Source organism: Pleurodeles waltl, chromosome 6, assembly GCF_031143425.1.
Source record: "Pleurodeles waltl isolate 20211129_DDA chromosome 6, aPleWal1.hap1.20221129, whole genome shotgun sequence".
NCBI lineage: Eukaryota > Metazoa > Chordata > Amphibia > Caudata > Salamandridae > Pleurodeles > Pleurodeles waltl.
This window is the reverse complement of record NC_090445.1, coordinates 341,526,126-341,543,928: the sequence shown is the minus strand read 5'-3', so window position 1 is coordinate 341,543,928 and position 17,803 is coordinate 341,526,126. Positions and strand designations below refer to the sequence as shown.

The 17,803-nt window shown below is 42.1% G+C and overlaps 1 protein-coding gene across 1 annotated transcript in view; it reads right to left on the bottom strand.

Annotated features, from left to right (window-relative positions):
• Nucleotides 1-17,471, bottom strand: part of LOC138299715 (proteasome subunit beta type-5-like) — a 31,266-nt gene extending 13,795 nt beyond the window's left edge. Inside the window, exons 1-2 of the mRNA XM_069238228.1 lie at nucleotides 17,260-17,471; nucleotides 8,626-8,932 (exon numbers count right to left, since the gene is read on the bottom strand). Coding sequence (XP_069094329.1) covers nucleotides 8,626-8,932; nucleotides 17,260-17,433 — 481 coding nt within the window. The 5' untranslated portion in view covers nucleotides 17,434-17,471. The remainder of the gene's footprint in view (nucleotides 1-8,625; nucleotides 8,933-17,259) is intronic.
• Between the last annotated feature and the right edge of the window lie 332 nt (nucleotides 17,472-17,803).

Genomic DNA, 17,803 nt, shown 5'->3' with positions numbered 1-17,803 from the left:
GTCAAGCTTGCCAAGTGCCTGTGGGAGGATTTTAATACTTTGAGATTGTGGTCCTAGCAGATGTGTGGGTTGAGTGTAAGTGGACTGCTGATTGGCCAATGCGAGAGCCGCCAAGAGATGAGGTAAAAGGTGCGCCGTCTGAAGAGATGATGGAAAGCTATTACAAGGTGATTGAGTTTTTGAAAACTCGAGTTTCCCCTTAAGATATTGATTGGCAAAGGATTGACAAGAAATCTCAGGAGGTAAAGGAGTCCGTTCATGCTTATTATGAGAGATTGCTGAAAGCATTTAGACAATATAGTGGCACAGAAATTATTGAACCGAGAGACACGATTCATTCTGTGTTCAGATTTGTTCAAGGATTGAGACCTGAAATCAGTAACATGATTCGGAATAGTTTAATTTCTTGGCAAGGGATCCCGGTTGATGTGGTGTTACAATACACAGAGAACTGTAGTGACGAAATTGTTTTGAATCAGAAAAGGTTAAAGAAAAAGGCAATGGTGATGTAATCAAATCCGCTCAAGCAGGAGGTGTGCAGGGAACACAAGGGATTTTGAATACAGTAAGAATGCAAGGGATACAGCAGCAAGGCAATATAGTGGATCAGTCCAGAAGCAGAGGTCGTGGAATTCAAGTGGATCAGAATGTTAATGTGGTTGATGTTCAAAATATGAAGAAAATGCTGCCTTGTTATGCACGTGGCAGCGGACATCGGAAGTGGAAGTGTCCCTATAGTAATGTAAATAACTTGGTGCAAGGTGGTGGTGTTGCACAAATGGTTGACAACAATCAATTTCAAAATCAAAGAGTTCAAAGGCCCCAAAATCAAAACATGAATATTCCTACGGAAGCAGTCCTAATCAAGGTTCCCCAGAAACAAGTACAATTTCCACAACTACAAATTCAAGTCCCACAGCAAATGCGGATTTCACAAGCTCAGATAGCACAGCAACAGGTTGTTTCTCAAAAGAAAATGAACCAGAGAGCAAATGCCAATCAGTTAATCACACAATACCCACTGATTGATTTCAGTGATAATTAGGTGAATGAAGAACCTATGAGTGAGTTCAGAAAAGGAAGAATGTGTGTTGGCTACCTCACTGGAGGTAGATCAGTGAGGTCCTTATGAGACTGCAAGTGTTATGGGGCATGATGTTTCACTCATGGCTGACATTGAAGCAACCTGTTCCAATGTCAGAACTGCAGAAGTGCCAAATGTGCCCCTTTCAGGAAGGACAGTTCAGGTTGTAGGAATAATGAACCGGCATTTAGTAAACCCCATTACAGTGCCCGTTCTGGTTCAAATTGTAATCTTTGAGGGTCTGCACAGATTTGTACTTTACGATTCCAGTCCTGTGAGTCTGCTAGGTAGAAACTTACTATGCAAATTAAAATGTTCAATCACTTGTACACTGGAAGGAATAGAAACCTAGACCAGTAGTGATGATGAGACTTCCAGTCAAACTGATGAGATGCATCCTCTCATTACGCTGTTTCCTGCCATGACAGTTAAAGGACTGCCAAATGGATTACACAACACAGTATTTTGAGAGTTTGGGATCTCTCTGGGAAGGATATTGGACTCACATGAGGTGTTCAATTAGTTAAAGTAAGTGTGAAGCCAAATGCAGTTTATCCCAGAACGCCACAGTATAACATGACCCCAGAAGTGATTGAAGGAATTACCCAGATAATCGTAGACTTTGTTGAGCAGGGAATTCGGAGAGAAGTGATGAGCAGCGCATGTAATTCTCCAATTATGGGATTGCGAAAGCAGAGCGGGAAATATTGCATAGTTCAGGATTTGAGAAAAGTGAATGAAATTGTGGTATCCTGTTGTCCCATAGTGCCCAATCTAGTAGTGATTTTGTTTCAGATTCCATGTGAAGCCAAATGGTTTTCAGTTATTGATTTGTCACAGGCTTTCCTTTCTGTACCCCTGCATATGGATAATCAGTTCCTCTTTTCTTTCCGGATCGGCAACCGTGTGTGCCGTACTCCACAGGGGTTTCAGAATCGCTGTCCACTTTTAATCAGATTTTGAAGAAAAATGTAGTGTCTTTGAACAGGCCATTTCAGTCTGCCTTAGTGCAGTACACTGATCACCTGATAGTTGCATCCAATACACAAGAGGCTTGCAGACAAGATACTGTAGCGTTATTGAATCATTTGGGTGAAAATGGATATAAGGCTTCTCCTATGAAATTACAGTATTGTCAGAACCAAGTAAAATATTTTGGTCATCAGATTGAGAAATGTGCAAGGAAAGTGCCATGAGAGAGTGTTGCAACAATTATGCAAATGAATCCTCCAGTTACACAAAGGGATGTCAAAATGTATTTAGAAATGGTGAGCTACTGTTGCCAATAAACTCACATTTTTTCCCGTAATTTCCAAGCCATTGCAGAAGTTAACGCACCAAGAAGTTACAGATCCAGTCCCCTTTAATGAAGAGTGTATGCCGCTTTCACTGAGTTGAGAGAGAGTTTGTGCAGAACTCCAGCTTTGGAAATGCCTGACAACATGACAAGCTTTTCATCGTTTTGTCATGAATGTGAAGGCTGTGCTCTGTTTTTATGTAGCTACATGGAGGAACAAACAGACCTGCGGCTTATTTTTCCGCCACATTAGATCCTGTAGCTGTTGCTTTGCCCGGATGTTTGAAGGCCGTGGCCAGTGTTGGTGTAAGCATCAGTCACTGTGAAGGCATTGTGATGGGACACCCCTTAACTATCTATGTCCCACACTCAGTTAAAATACCCCTTGACTAGGTTCAAAACCCAATATTTAACCAGTACCCGTCTCACCCGTTATGAGCTATTGATTCTTGGATCCTCAAATGTTGTGCTCAAGAGATGTGTGGCTCTGAATCCTGCTATATTGCTGCCTGTTAATGTTAATGATTCAAATAATGTTAATGAAGAGGAAAATGACTGGCTCGATGTCACTTAACTGTGCACCAAACCCAGGCCTGATATTCAGGATACTCCTTTAGAGGATTAAGATCAAGTTGTATTTGTTGTTAGCTCCTGTTTAAGAGACAGTGGAAGTACTCTGGGAGCTGGTTATGCGATTTGCACACTCATGATTAGTTGAAGCTTCATGGCTTCAAGGAGTCGTTTCTGCCCAAGTAGCCGAATTTGTTGCTCTTACAAGAGCATGCTGTGTGTCTGAACAGCTCAAAGTGACAACATTTGCACAGTCAATATGGATTTGGAGTTGTCCATGATTTCGGGCAGTTATAGCACCAGCGAGGTTTCATGATCTCGTCTGGATCACCCACCCCAAATGGTGAAAGAATTCACAATTTATTAGATGCTTTACAGTTACCCGAGAAGACTGCGGTTGTAAAATGTACTGCACATTTAAAATCAAATGACTATCATTGGGTATTGCCTATGATGACCAAATTGCCAGATATTGTGCACTCCATTGCGTCACTTTTAATAAAGAGTGGGATGGTGGAAGTGAGAACTCAAAGTTTCTTGATGCCAGTGGTTGATACATGGGATGAGATTAAGAAATTACAGGAAGAGGCAACAGAAGAAGAACAGAGGGGTTGGATAAAAGCAGGTTGTGCTTAAAGGGAGGAAAATGATGTCTGGATTTCAAATGAAGAGAAGGCTGTGTGTGCTGCCAGATTGTTTGCTGAACTCAACGGCAAGATATTATCATGGTCAGGTTCAGCTCGGCTGAGATGCAGCGATTCTCACGTTCAGACATGGTACAACTCCAAATTTAGATTGATTGTAGACGTGGTTTGTCACAGGTGTGTTACATGCCAACAAATGAAAGTAGAGAAATGCACAGTGGTTAATTTGAGCCACAAAGGCAGATCTGGAGGTCTATTTAATAGAATGCTACTTGATTTCGTTGAGATGCCTGTTTGCAATGGATTGAAGTATGTATTATTTGTTGTGTGTTTGTTTTTCCATTGGATGGAGGCTTATCCAACACTTAGGAATGATAGTCTCACTGTAGCTAAGCTGCTGCTCAGGGAGTTAATTCCACGTTTGGGGTTCTAGACTTCCTTGGAATCAGATTGAGGAGCTCATTTTAATAAAGAGATCATAAATTTGTTGTGTGCAGCACTGAACATTAAGCAAATATTGCACTGTAGTTACAGACCCGAGACATCTGGATTGGTGGAAAAAATGAATGGAACACTGACAGCTCGATTGGCAAAGGTGTGCGCTTCGACAGCGTTGAAATGGCCTGACATTACCACTTGTCCTGATAAGCATGAGTAGCACCCCTGACAGGAAGACAGGACTGTCTCCCCACAAGATTCTTATGGGTCGTGCACTGAGATTACCAGCAGTACCTGCAAATGTACTTGTGAACATAACGGATGACTTAGTGTTGGATTACTGCAAAGATGTGGCTGATGTGGTTCGCTATTTGCCTCATCAGGTTGAAGCAGCAACAGTTCAACCAGCTCAAAAACAGTGCCACAGCATGAAGGCTGGTGAATGGATTATAGTTAAATAAATACATTTAAAAAAATGTGCAAAGATGTGCCTAGAGCCAGGGTGGAAAGGGCTCTATCAAGTTATCTTGGTGACAACAACAAGTGTGCTAGTCTTCCAAACTGGATTTGCGCAAGCCACATGTGAAAAGTCCTGAGTCCTCTTGAAAATACAGACTTCAATGTGTGACACCAATATTACAGCAAACTTACCTGCGGTGGGTAAAAGTTGAAGTAGTCCCAACAATCTAGCCTTTGACTTTCTCACACAATGTCCAGCACGCCCACCACCACCACTATCAGCTGCACGCTTTGACTAAAGGTTTTCTCTGACTGACAAACCACACATGCCATTAACTTTCTCCCCGCATCCCAATTCATTACAGGCCACCAATCTCTCTCATGCCGCCGTAGTTTCTTGCTCATGGTCATGCCTGGATATTCATGCACTGAATATACAAACCTGTCACTCAATTATATTGGGCTAGTTAGTTTATCATCAGACAAAAACTACCCTGCACAAACCGCCCCTCTTTCCCACAAATCCCCTACCCCAGGGATTCAGACTTCATCTTCAAAAATGCTTGCAAGTTTGATGCCAAACAACTTTCCCTCTGACGGCAGTAGCTAGCTATCAAGTATCCAGTGTCTTTAAAAGTCTTCTCTTTCCAATATCTCAACCTCACAAATAAGCGAATGCAACACACAGTCAGCTTTATTGCTTCCCCCCCCCCTTTTTGCTCTCTGTCACAATTTACAGTTAAACAAAGTTCCAACAACTGGGAACTCTCTCATCATCCTACCCATTTCCCTCAGAGTTCCCACAGCTTATGCTCAGTGAAAATCATATCATGCACAGACTTTAAATTTGTCTGCTGTACAGGCTATCGTTCTTCAATGGAAGAGAACCCTTTTGATGGACACTGTGAGAGAAGCAAAAGCCACAGCCTGCTCTCCACCATCCGATTTCTGTGATAGCACTGCCACAAGAAAACGCCTACTGGCATCCACAGTGATCACCACTTCCTTTCTGGGCACAATTGGACTAAAAAGTGGCACATGCTCTAGAACTATTTTTTTCTTTAATAAGGTTAACAATTACTCTTTCCAAGAAGCAAATCCTTGCACAACTTTTGTGTCAAATTCAGTTATTCCCATAAAGGACATATTGTATTTTTTTTTTATTTTTTAAAGGTAAAAATAGCCTCTAATGGAACTATACAAGGAGATTCTTCCAATGCCACGAACCGCCTCTTTTAAATTGCTCCTTGCTCAGGGAATCTGCATTCCAGAACTGAGCTATGCAAAGTTCCACTAAGGTAAGACACAAGCCTCAATATAACAAAGTGAATGAAGATGATGCCACAGCACTACAGAGAAAGAAAAAAAAAAAAACTTTAGATGGAAACAGCAGGAGCTCTGCACGCCACCTGAATAAATGGGGGTGGTCTACTCTAGGACAAGACAGGGCGATTGAAAGGTGCCATATTAGGCACACTGGGTATTTAAGAAAGGGGAGACTTCACGGAGAGTGCAAAACAGGTGCACAAAACCAATTTTCTTCAAGATGTTTGGCTAAACTTGTCAGCCCTCCATTATATCAGCACAGCAGGAATGCAGAGATCCATTTCCAACCTGCATGTTGCTAATTTGAACATATGAGTGGCGGGAAAGCCTTTGTCTATTCATAGAACCATAAACGTCTAGCCTGAATTAGGGTAATGTGTTATTCATCAACAAAAGATGATACAATTTGTGGTGTATGCTTTAAAAATACCCAATATAAATTATACTGATAAGGACAACAGTGCCAAATCTCTACCTGCAGCAAAAATAGCATTCACCCAAGACTACTTGTAAAAATGCAAGGATTCTTTAGCTGCTAGAGGACTGAGGAGGAACTAAGGACACAATAACATCGCTCTACAGTACTGTAAAAACCTGTGACAGGAAATGAGTAGAGGGAATCAAACATTTTCAGTCAACCTCAACAGACTGCCAGCAGTAGGTACGAGAATATGAAAATTATTGTAGAACCTGCCAAGATGAGCAGATGCCTGTGGAGAAAATGCAGATTACAGGTTGGCACTTTGATGGGGCTGTTTCAGACTAAGAAATCGAATATGACTTTGGCGGACGGAAAAGCCCATCCGAAGACCCGCAGTCAGGTTGCAGCCAGTGCTGCTACCTTCCCACGGGCCCTGTTAAGACTTTCCCGCTGGTCCAGCAGGAAACGGCCTACAACATTGACGCCAGCTCATAATAGAGCCGGTGGCAAGCTGTAGTGCGTAAGGTGCACCAGCACCCGTCCCAATTTTCACCATCTGCAAAGCAACAGGGCTGGTCTGGGGAAGGGGGGGCCTACACTGCCCATGCCAAGTGCATGGGTCCCCCGGGGGACACTGCACCCCTTCTCAGCCAGCCTTTACATGGCGGGGCTACCGCCATGTAATCACTGGCAGAAAAGGGACTGTTAATCCCCAGTGCTGCCCTGGTGGATTAGGGCCGCCAGCACCTCCAGTGGAGGAAAACTGGCGGTCCAACCGTGGCACAACCCCCACGGCCATGATGTGACTGTCGGATTGCCACACTGGTGGTGGTCCGACCGAAACCGCAGCTCTGGTGTCTTAAGACCGCCAGGTTCGTAATAAGGCCCCAAATATTTTGAGGTCAATAAAACAGACAATCATGAAGTGTAGGGATTTTTCTTTTTTTATTAAGCAACAAGATAAAATTTAGCCTGTGGGGCTGCACTGCCTACGTTGTAGAGTAATTTTCAAAGACCGGATAGGTCACTGCTATCTAGATTTTTATCTGATAGCAGTGACCTGTGAAATCACCTATGGTGACTACAGAAATAAAATTGTGTATTGTTTAAAAAAAAAAAAAAAAAAAAAAAGGACAATTACAGAATGAGGAAAGGCTAAAGGGCAATACTGTTACTGACAAAGGAAACTCTACATTGCAAGAACCAACTTGGAAGTCACATATTTAGAAGACGCCCTATTAACAAAAGTTACAATGAACTTTTGAGCAATAAACCGTTCACTAGCTGAACATTAAATATTCACTCAACCAAAATTGATAATCAGACCCCCACAGGAACCAAGTCCAGCAACAAACCTCACTGAACTGAAGACAACCACTCCCTCAAGGAAATACCATTGCCACACATTAACTCTCAGCTGCAACAAAAGGACTGCAAAAAACATACATGGCTAAACACTCAAAGAACAAATTAGGACAGAACTTTCAACAAACAAATGTGTTCTTCAAAAGACAATCTCCCAGGCAGAAGCACATAGGGTTGTTTACCAGATCTCGGCAGTCAACTGCAGTCTGCTACTTCCTGCACATACTTTCACCTTCAGTCATCCCTTAACTCTCCTTAAAAGTAAATCTCAGTCTTAACCAAAATGTTTTTCATCAGCTGCCCTGAAGATTCTTGATCTTCTCAGACCGTTAGACCGACTCCTCTACCCTTAATTCCACAGATATTTGAATTTATTTCATTATAAAGAGTGTGTGAGAGAAAGTACGAGTTAGGAACTAGCTACAAGAACCTCACAGGGAGGCTGGGAGTGTTGAAAGAGTAGCTGCAACAGGTATTGAGCTTCAAACCAATTGTTAAAAGTATACTAATTCTTCTGCAGTTCAAATCTGTGTAACGGTCACAGGCTGTGCACAAATCTCAAGGTAGTATGCTTCTTATATGGTTAACTCTGAAACTGGAGCAACACGTTCTTGTCTTCTGAATGTGCAATTAGGAAATGTCCCCCCAAAAAATTCACCTCTGCTGTTTGTAGGTCTCCTGCAAAGGTATCTTTTCACAGCAATATCACCTTGGGATGCACTTAATGTCATGGGCCTAGACCATGCACAGCGCCCTTACAGCGACTCAAGTCAGTGGTCATGTGTATGCGTCGTGAGTATGCCTGAGATTCTGGGTTTCTTTTTGGGGGTAAAAAAATAAAAACATTCTGGTTTGCTGGTCATCAAAACTTTTAAACTGCTTTAGCACATACACATTTGTGACAATTGACTGTAAAAGTAACTTGTTCTGCAAACAGATAGAGCATACAATGTGATTTTCTGTGCACATTCCCAGCCTCCTTTCAAGAAACTGACTGTACTGATTGGGTAATACTTCTTACCTGGCCCACGTTTGTCCCAGCCACAGATCATGGTTCCCATGGACAATCCCATGCCTTTGTACTGATACACCATGTTGGCAAGGAGTTTCGAGGCAGCTGCCACAGAGATACGTTCCTTGTTGCGAAGTTCATAGATCCGACATTGCCGCGCCAGCAGTCGTTCCCAGAAGCTGCAGTCAGCAGCTCCACCTGCCATAGTGCCCAGCAGATAAGGATTGATCTCAATGACTTTCTTCACAGTCTGCGAGGCAATGTATGAGCCAGCCGTTGCTCGGGAGTCCACAGCCACAATCACGCCATGGCAGAACTAAAGAGAAATGAAACAGTAACATGCTCAATGATGTAGCAAGGCTGCAGCTCTTCAAAGAGAAGGCGCATGGTTAAAAAAAAAAAAATATATAGTGATACAAACTAATGCAATACTAAAATACACTGTACTGGGTGTATTAACCATAGCAAGGAAAGTAGGTATCAGAAAAAGCAAGGATTTGAGGATATCTGTGGGTTATAGAGACATTAGAAGAGGGCACTTTTTAGAAAAAATGTGAAAGATTGAAGACTTGCTTTGTAACTTTTTCCAATACCAAGCAAGGGATATGGTCCAATTGTCTTACAGATCTTAGGTGGTCAATATGCTGCAAATGGTTCACTATTTTATGATTGATTGTCCACAAAGGGTCTTCTTTTCTTACCAGGGATTGTTCCAGGAAATACATTTAACATTGTGGCTCTAATTTAATCTATGAGATGCGAGGTCACTTTAGCAATATCTGTCAACTGAAAGGGGCCTTGGAATCTAAACGTCCATGCTCCCTGACGCATCCCTCCAACCCCCTCAAGGTGCATCCTTGCTTCTTCCAGAAAAAACACTGATGCGACTAAGGCAGGGTCCATCCAATATACTTATGGAGGGCCTGCCATTAGTGAGGCATTACCTGTAACTGGTCAGCAGGCACCTTAACCAATCTGCTCTTAAAAATGAAAATGTGTTTTACTTCTTCATAATGGTCTTTTCGGAAACAGTGGCTACTAGAGATCCCCATGGACAGAAGATGGTGATGGGCTGCAAGTCACAGCCACTCACTTCCATTTCCACTTGTTTCACATTAGCCATCCAACATCCCTCTCCAAAAGCAGTGATATTTCCACCCTCAAGTACACGAACTTCAAATGCAGGAAGCTACTACTCCACAACTTAAAATGCAAGAAACAAGTACTCCACAACATTTGCCTATGTGTAATGATTGCTGATGGCTTATTCAAATATCTCCTAGTTGAGTCAGATCTCATTAGCCCCTGTTTTCAGTAAAACACCTCCTTTAAATTTCTACACATTTCTCATCAACACATCACTGAATTGGACACCTTCCACAATTGCACGATTGTAAAACGTTACCTGGACTATAGTCTTGCCTTTGGCCAAGAAGAGGATTGCTGAGGGGAGGAAAGAGACCAGGCCAGATGTACAGTGTAGTACACCAAGTAATCCCTTTTGTATTCAGGCGAAAGATTTTTTCTTCACCTTCCTCCTTCGTTGCCTTAGCTTTTATGGTTGACACAGATTTTAGGAAGGCTTCAAGTCCACTCCAGTGCAGCCTTATTGTGGACACCCATCAGTATGGAATGTTCGTTAGTTTATCTTCTCGAGACCTACCCTGTTGAAGATCAACTATTTGGATTATTGGATTTTATAAACCTTAAGGCCTGAGTACTACATTCAAAAAATCTTTTGTCTGTCATAACATTTTTACTCAAATTGCTCTGGTTCTTTGAGACCCTTGGTTTAGTTTCTTCTTGAATGAAAAGCAGTCTGCTTTTGTTTTGGCTAAAACGTCTGCAATTTCTTAATGCATTAGTTCAGAGATTGTGCAAAGATTTTCTGGGCTGCTCAGCAGCTTTTAAGACTCCCAATGCGGGGGATTGTCTAGTTATGACTTTTCAAGCACTTTACAGCAACAGCATTTAAGACCGATTGTCTGGTATTTTCCAATTTGACGCTGTAAAACACTGGTACAAAGTTCTCTTTCAATAGGTCACACTTGTCTCGCCGTTAGAATTAAATGAATAGGGAGCAGACTGTTTCCATGTTCGGCAGCTGTGGGACTTTTCACGTGGTCTGGGTGACTGAATCACAGGCTGTAGCAGACTATCTCACTCAAACCTTTGATCAGAGAAGTTTACCATAACTAAATAGGCCAGTTAAGCACTAACATTTGGTGTATTTTGTAATTCATAGATCTACTATTTTGGGAAGCTGTAAAAAAAATCCACTGAATGTGTGGAAAGTGGTTCTTAGTGCATTTAACACTATTTTTGTATTAAGACAACTGTACTGCATTCAGTTCATGTTAGTACCAGAGCACAAGCCGAAACCTGGTGGTAATTTTATACCAACAATTGTGATGAAACAAAAGACAGAAACAATGCTTGCACATGTATCTCTAAATCTGCAGTAATGTCACGACAATGGTTACAGCAACATACTACCGAACTGCTGTATGACAGCAAAACAACCGACATTTGGTAAATTACTCCAGTAGTGGGGCATTGATAATTTCTCCCTAACGGCAATGCAGTACAACTCCGCTGTATATAAACAGCCAAATGAAGCTCCTAAAACGCTCCCACTGATGTCCTAAAAATGTTCCAACTCTTTAAAGAGGTAAGCTTTTGTTTGTTGCTCAACACAACCAAAGACTTTATAACAAAGATCCTGATATCACCTGGTAACTCCTTCCCAAAGTTCCTGATAACGGGCACTAATAACTGTGGGAAGGGAGGTGGAGATAGAGATAACAGGCATCATATGTAGAATCCTGAAGGCCACCTTGAGAAATGAGGAATTACAGTCCGACTCCATAATTTTATTCTCAAATCTTTCCAGTTTTTCACCCTACGGCTCCACCTGGCTTCAGCAGGTACAGTCTGTGATTAACGCATAGTAAGGAGCTTCTAGGATTCAGGAAAGGGTGGCATTAAGGCGTAGTAATGAGATTTCTTGGTTCAGGGAAGGGTAGCTTTAGGGGGTGGTAAAGAGTTCACTTTTTATTGTTCACAGAAGGGATGCGATAAAGTGTACTTAGTATTTTTACGGTTCAAAGGTAGGTAGCATTAAGGAATGGTAGGGGGTACGTAGAGTTCAAGGAAGGGTGGCATTAAGGGGTTTGTAGGGTTCAGGAAGGGTAGCGTTGAGGGAATGAAAGGGCTTTTTGGTTCACAGGCGGGTAGTGTTAAGGGGAAGGAAGGAGGTTTTTCAGCTCCGGGAAGGTTAGCGCTAAGGGATTGTATGGGTTTATTTTTTAGGATTAATGGAAGAGTAGCATTAAGGAGGGGTAAGGATTTTTAGGGTTGAGGGATAAGTGGTGTTAAGGAGTAATGGTTTTCAGGGTTCATGGAAGGGTGATGGGTTAAAGGGTGGTTGTGTTTTGTTAGGATTCAGGACTGGTGACCATTAAAGGGTAATAAGGGTTTCAGGGTACAACCAAGGGTAGTGTTAAGTGGTATCAACGGGTTTTTAAGGGTTCAGGGACAGGTACCATTAGGGCAGTAGAGGAGGTAGAATTAAAGGAAGGTACAGTTAATGGGGAGTAGAGGCTTTTTAGAGTTCAAGCAAGGGTAGCTTTAAGGGGTAGTTACAGCTTTGAGGGTTGGGTAGCATTAAGATATAGTAAAATTCAGGGAAGGGTAGTGTTAAGGAGACGGTATGGTTCTGGGAAGAATAGTGTTCAGAGACTGAAAGAGGTTTTATGGAGTTCAGGGACGAGTAGCATTAGGGATTATAAAGAGTTTTTAGGGTTCAGAAATGAGACAGTTTTTTTTTTTTTTTAGGATTCAAGAAAGCGTAATTTAAAATTACAGTACAATAAATAAGTCAGTTAAAAATATTACATTTGAAGTAAATGAAATAGAATAATGAAAGCAATTTTAAAATAATAAATTAAAATGAGCTTGTCTTTTGGGAGCCAAAAAGTTAAATAAAATAAAAAATTTAACAATTGCCAGCCCATGAAAAGAGAAATAGGGGGTAGCTGGACAGCAATACAGCAAAACATTCCTTCTGACTGCCATCTACCCATCTGTGCTGTTGCCAGAGAAGAATAAATACCATTATTATCTAATTATCCAGGAGACAGGTAGCACTGTAGTGCCATGTGTCAGACATAAGGGTCAAGCCCTGTTGTGAAACCAAAGCTATTCATGATAAAGAGCTCTGGATCACCCAGCTTGATAAATTAGTACAGCTCTTGGATGGCAACCCATTTTTTAGGTTGATCACATAAGATATGGGGAGAGCTGTGCTATTAATCTGGATTAAAAATTTAAAAAAAGGACCACGATGGCAGATCTTAAAAAGGAGACAACTACCTAACTCGATACCCAAGGATACTAATGAGTAGGTGTCCTATTTTTATTGGTGGCTATTACAGATGGACTGCAGTGATTAGTCTCTTTATACTGATATTAGAAGCCAGACTAAAGGTTCTGTACTACTTTCAGACTTGCATTAAAGTAAAGGGCGGCGATCCCTAAGAGTCAGTATATAATCAAACCACTACAGTTTCCCTCTTGCGCTCTGCATCCCCGTACATAAAGCCATGCTCTCAACTAACCCGATTTAGAAGTATCACACTCCTTGGCATCCTATTCACTCTTACAACAAGCTAAATCACTCCCAGGTCCTTCCAATGAGCAAAATCATTCCCATGGCCTTAAATGGCACACCAATAAAAAACAATCAATGGTATGCAAATAGGGCTGTTGGTGGCCGTCAGGCTTTCGGCTTTGTTAATGGCAGTTTTGCCATGGTATTTTAAAAAACGTTGTCGTTGGGGTGATAAAGGTGGCTTTCAGCTAGCCTTCTTCATCTATCGATCTGTCTTGTGTCACTTCATGTGGCTCTCTACAGCATGGGGCAGTTGGTCTGCCCAATTCCGTTACTAGCTAACTGCACAATGACAAACGACATTCTCATCTTTTAGAAGGAGAACATCCACACACTACTCTTGAGGGTTAAAGTGACATGACATTACAGTTAAGAGTTGAAATGAGCCAAGAACTAATAACTTTTGCCCCGGCCATAACATCACATATTAAGTGAACTCACTGACGACCTCTTAAATTACATTAATGATACTGATGTTTACATCAGTCCGCAAACCCATACAACATTTTAAAAAATAAAGTTGTTAGTAAAGGGGCCTATAGTCATATACAGTAGTGACGTAGTGACTTACCATGTGTACACCTGTGGGTACACTGAATGGATATAGTGCAAAACACTGGGAGAAAAGTTTCTAGTGAATATTGAACGTTATATGGGGCGCCGTTAAAAAAAAAAAACATCTGTAATGTTTTGGATGCAGGTAGCACTCTATGTTGAACAATGTACAGAAGGAGTGCATCAGAACTGGGTTGCCAAAACACGTTTCAAAGTATAGTGCGACATAAAGCCAAAGCCTGCTGCAAAACATCTGTGAAAAAAGCTAAGGCTTCTCTTGATAACAGATTATCCAAAGGATGTACGGGCACATGCTCAATTTAAGTAGCTGTAATACACTGTAGAACAGCAGAACAAATTCTATGTAACAAAGATGCTGGTAAGGTGTGGCTGTTGATTACCAGAACTTTGAAGACCGAGGCATTGCAGAATCTTTAGGGGAGACCAACTTAAAAGCGGTTTAACTCACAGTAGCTCTGTAGCCACGGCTCTACGGTTGTGTGCCAAGATGCTCATCTCAGGAATGTGTCTAGTTTATCTTACTAATTACAGAGGTCTGCTATAGTGCCGGACTGAATGCATCTCATCAGTGGCACATCCATACTTGACAGGCTCTTGACTTAAAACTGCAGGTCATGCGAAAAGTTTAAATGGTTGATCCTAATAAGGAGAATAGAGTACAAATTATTTTTTGGAAACTATTCAATGTTTAAACAAAAGGGGGTGAACCGGTTAAAGTCTTTGAGGGAATTTGTTTGTTAGGTGAGTGAATACCAGAATAAAGAGGTTAACACCCACCAAATGTGGGTCACAACATATTGTGTGTTCAACATGTGGTCAAAGGTTATGTCCATTATCACTTGATTGTCTATCTCCAATTAGGCATAGTGTAGAGTAACTGAGTCCACACATGCTGTCATGATGAGTATGTCATCAATGATGTCATTTGCAGTGTTATAGTCATTTAACACGTCATGAGAGATGAAGTGAGGCAATAAGCAGTGTATGATAGAGGAGCAAGTTACAGTTGGTTCAGTAAACTGTAACTGGAGAATCTGTGCTTTTTTTTTTTTTTTTAAAGGTTTTTAAATGTTAATTTCATCTCTGGTATGTTCAGTAAATTTATGTTTTTTCCCCCAAATGTAATATAAGATCATATCACCATACACAACTAGAAAATTACTGTAGCCTTTGTTTTTGTTTTGTAAAAGTTTTTAATGTATTTTTTTTACCATATTCTAAATCAAGCACATGCCCAACCCCTTAAGGTAACCTGCTACCAACCCAGCCCACTTTGCACACTGTTTGGATAGGCTACACAGGGGTTTACCACGGGGTGGTCTCTGGCCATGCCCTGCACATAGCCCCTGAGCTCAACCCCACCCTCCAACACCGCATGGCCAGGGCCCACAACCAACTGCAATAGGGTGCCCAACCTCTCACTGTGCAAGTCCTTAGGCCAGGCTCTCCACCCAACCACTGACTGGAATTTGGCTGCGCACAGCAGAGGGTTAGCCATAGAGATTAACCACGTTCTCCACCCACCTCCCCCACAGGTGCCAAACTGCCAGGTGGTGGCACAGCCCTTATGTGACGCATAAGCATGCAACCCCAGCACTGCACAGCCTTCAGCTGTGCACAGAAGGCTGGCTCTGCTTCCAACCCACTGCACGAAGCCAACACCATTGCGCATGGTCTGCATAATGGTGAAAAACTTCAGTATCTTGCAAATGACCAGATCCTCCTAATTTTTTTTTTTATTAAAAAATAAATTTTGCTGCTGCAGAATAGCGTTACTTCTTCTGGGACTATGGTAGCATAAAGGTCTACCTGTGACCTAGAGTAGTTTTTATTTTAACTCTTGTCCCAGAGGGTGGGGCTCTTGGGGGGCATCTCTGGTCCCACATGACTCTTGTGTCCACCCTGGCCCCTTAGGTGTCAAATGATTTATTTTCCAGGACTGTGTGACGGAGTCCAAGAGTCCTGCAATGGCAGCTTTAACAGAGCCTCCATGTTGTGGCCACCCAATCGGGACCCACCCGTAGGCCAATCAAAGGATATCAAGACACCAACAAATATGTCTAAATATGTCTAACTTTTTACCAGTGTTAACCACTTCATGCCCAACCTGAAATCTTCTTTAAATGCTAATTCTATGAAAACAGCGGCTTTCCATCAAACAATAAAATGCATGCTTTTTGAGTAAAGTTCCAATGTTTTCTCAAATTTGGCGCAATTCCTTTCAGTATCTGAGATCGAACTCTCCAATGGGAATTAAGGTCAGAAAAAAATCGTACTTTCGTGACTCCACTTTTTCTTGGCCACTGCTTCACAAATCAGCGCAAAACTTTCCATTAAGGAGCTAAATAGAGATAAACTTCTTTAAAAAGAAACTCTCCTGCAGATTCATCAAAGGGCACCAAAGTTATAAAAGAGGCAAAAAAAAAACTTTCCTACGGAAACTACGACCTAGCTGACTACGGAGTGTGGACTACCAAAGCGAACAATAGTTAGTGGGTGGGCTCCTTGTAAACCACTAGAATGCTGTCACTCACAATTAAGTTACAGAGTAGGTGAATTGGGCTAACCAACTGTCCTAATGCTACAGTCAGGGCCACAGGAATTATGCGATTGTGCGCCTGCAGCGAATTACACAATTATAATGAGCAGCATTTACACATAATCCATAATTTCCTGCTTAATCTGCTGGTTTTAACAACAACAAAAATGCTTCTATCGCACACAGTTCAAAAGTTACTAGAAATGCAGCAGCATGGGTCGTCACGCAGTGGAAAGCCCTTTACAAAGGTAGACCTGTTACATTTTGTGCTGCTTATTGCTATATGTGAGTGTTAAACTGGTGCTAATGAGGAGCAACCACTGCCAAAACAGTGTTACCAAGTTAAAAAAAAAATGCAAAATTATGAAATAATAGTATCACGACACCTGTTGCATTATGCTGCATAATTTGCCCTTGCTTGCCACATAATCTACTCAACCCCGCAGCACAATTTAGCCTTCCCCTGCAGCATAATTACAGTGGCCCAGGCTACAGTGGGCAGAAGATAATTGTGAATTACAGGTAAACAGACCGATGGCTGGCTGAAAGATGTGATACGTAATTTAGCAAATAACCAAAAGGCCTTTGCTATCGCTAAACATAGGAAACAATTCTTGCTCGCGAACCTACTTTGAAAATTGGACATGCTGAGGTCTCGATGGACAACCTTAGTGATCCGCTTCCGGTATGCACTCCTACCTTCCCGATTGGCAACTTGAACATCAGGAAGGAAAACTACAGCACTTCGCAACAACATTACTCCCTGGAAAATAGTATCATGGTAATACTTCCCTACCTCACCTAGGTAACGTGAAACGTTTGTGGCGTCTCCTCATCCCTAATTTTACAGAGGTACCTTAAAAGCAAGTGTGGTTGTCCCATGCTCCATCTCCAATCCCAGTGGGGTCTCGACATCACCACCGGGCTTGATTGCGAAGCTAAGCCCCATATCGGAGGGTCTCTCCAGGGATCCTAGTGGCCCATTAAGCCCCAAACTCCCGGCACTTCGGACAATACTCGCAAGCGCCATCTTCTCCGCAGGCACATTGACTCAGAGCGTTGTGCGCATGCGTGATTTCACCCAATGGCTTACTGAGATGGTCGCCATACTTAGTGAGGGCAATAATGGCGACGGCGTCAAGACATCGATAGGCCTACGTCTTCGTCATCTTAACTAGTGGAATTGTAAGTGACTTCAAGTCTTTTACCTTACGTGCAACAAACATCTTCTTATAGGGCATGACGGGGCAGTCGCGGGCTCTATGCAACGCGGACTCACGCCGCGCGCCATCTTGTTTATGGGCATGACTAAGGTGTCACACTGCTGGCAGCCGACTTGCTCTCATCATGTGACTATATTTGGCCCTTTTACAGAGCTAAAAAATGTTCTGCAGTAGCAC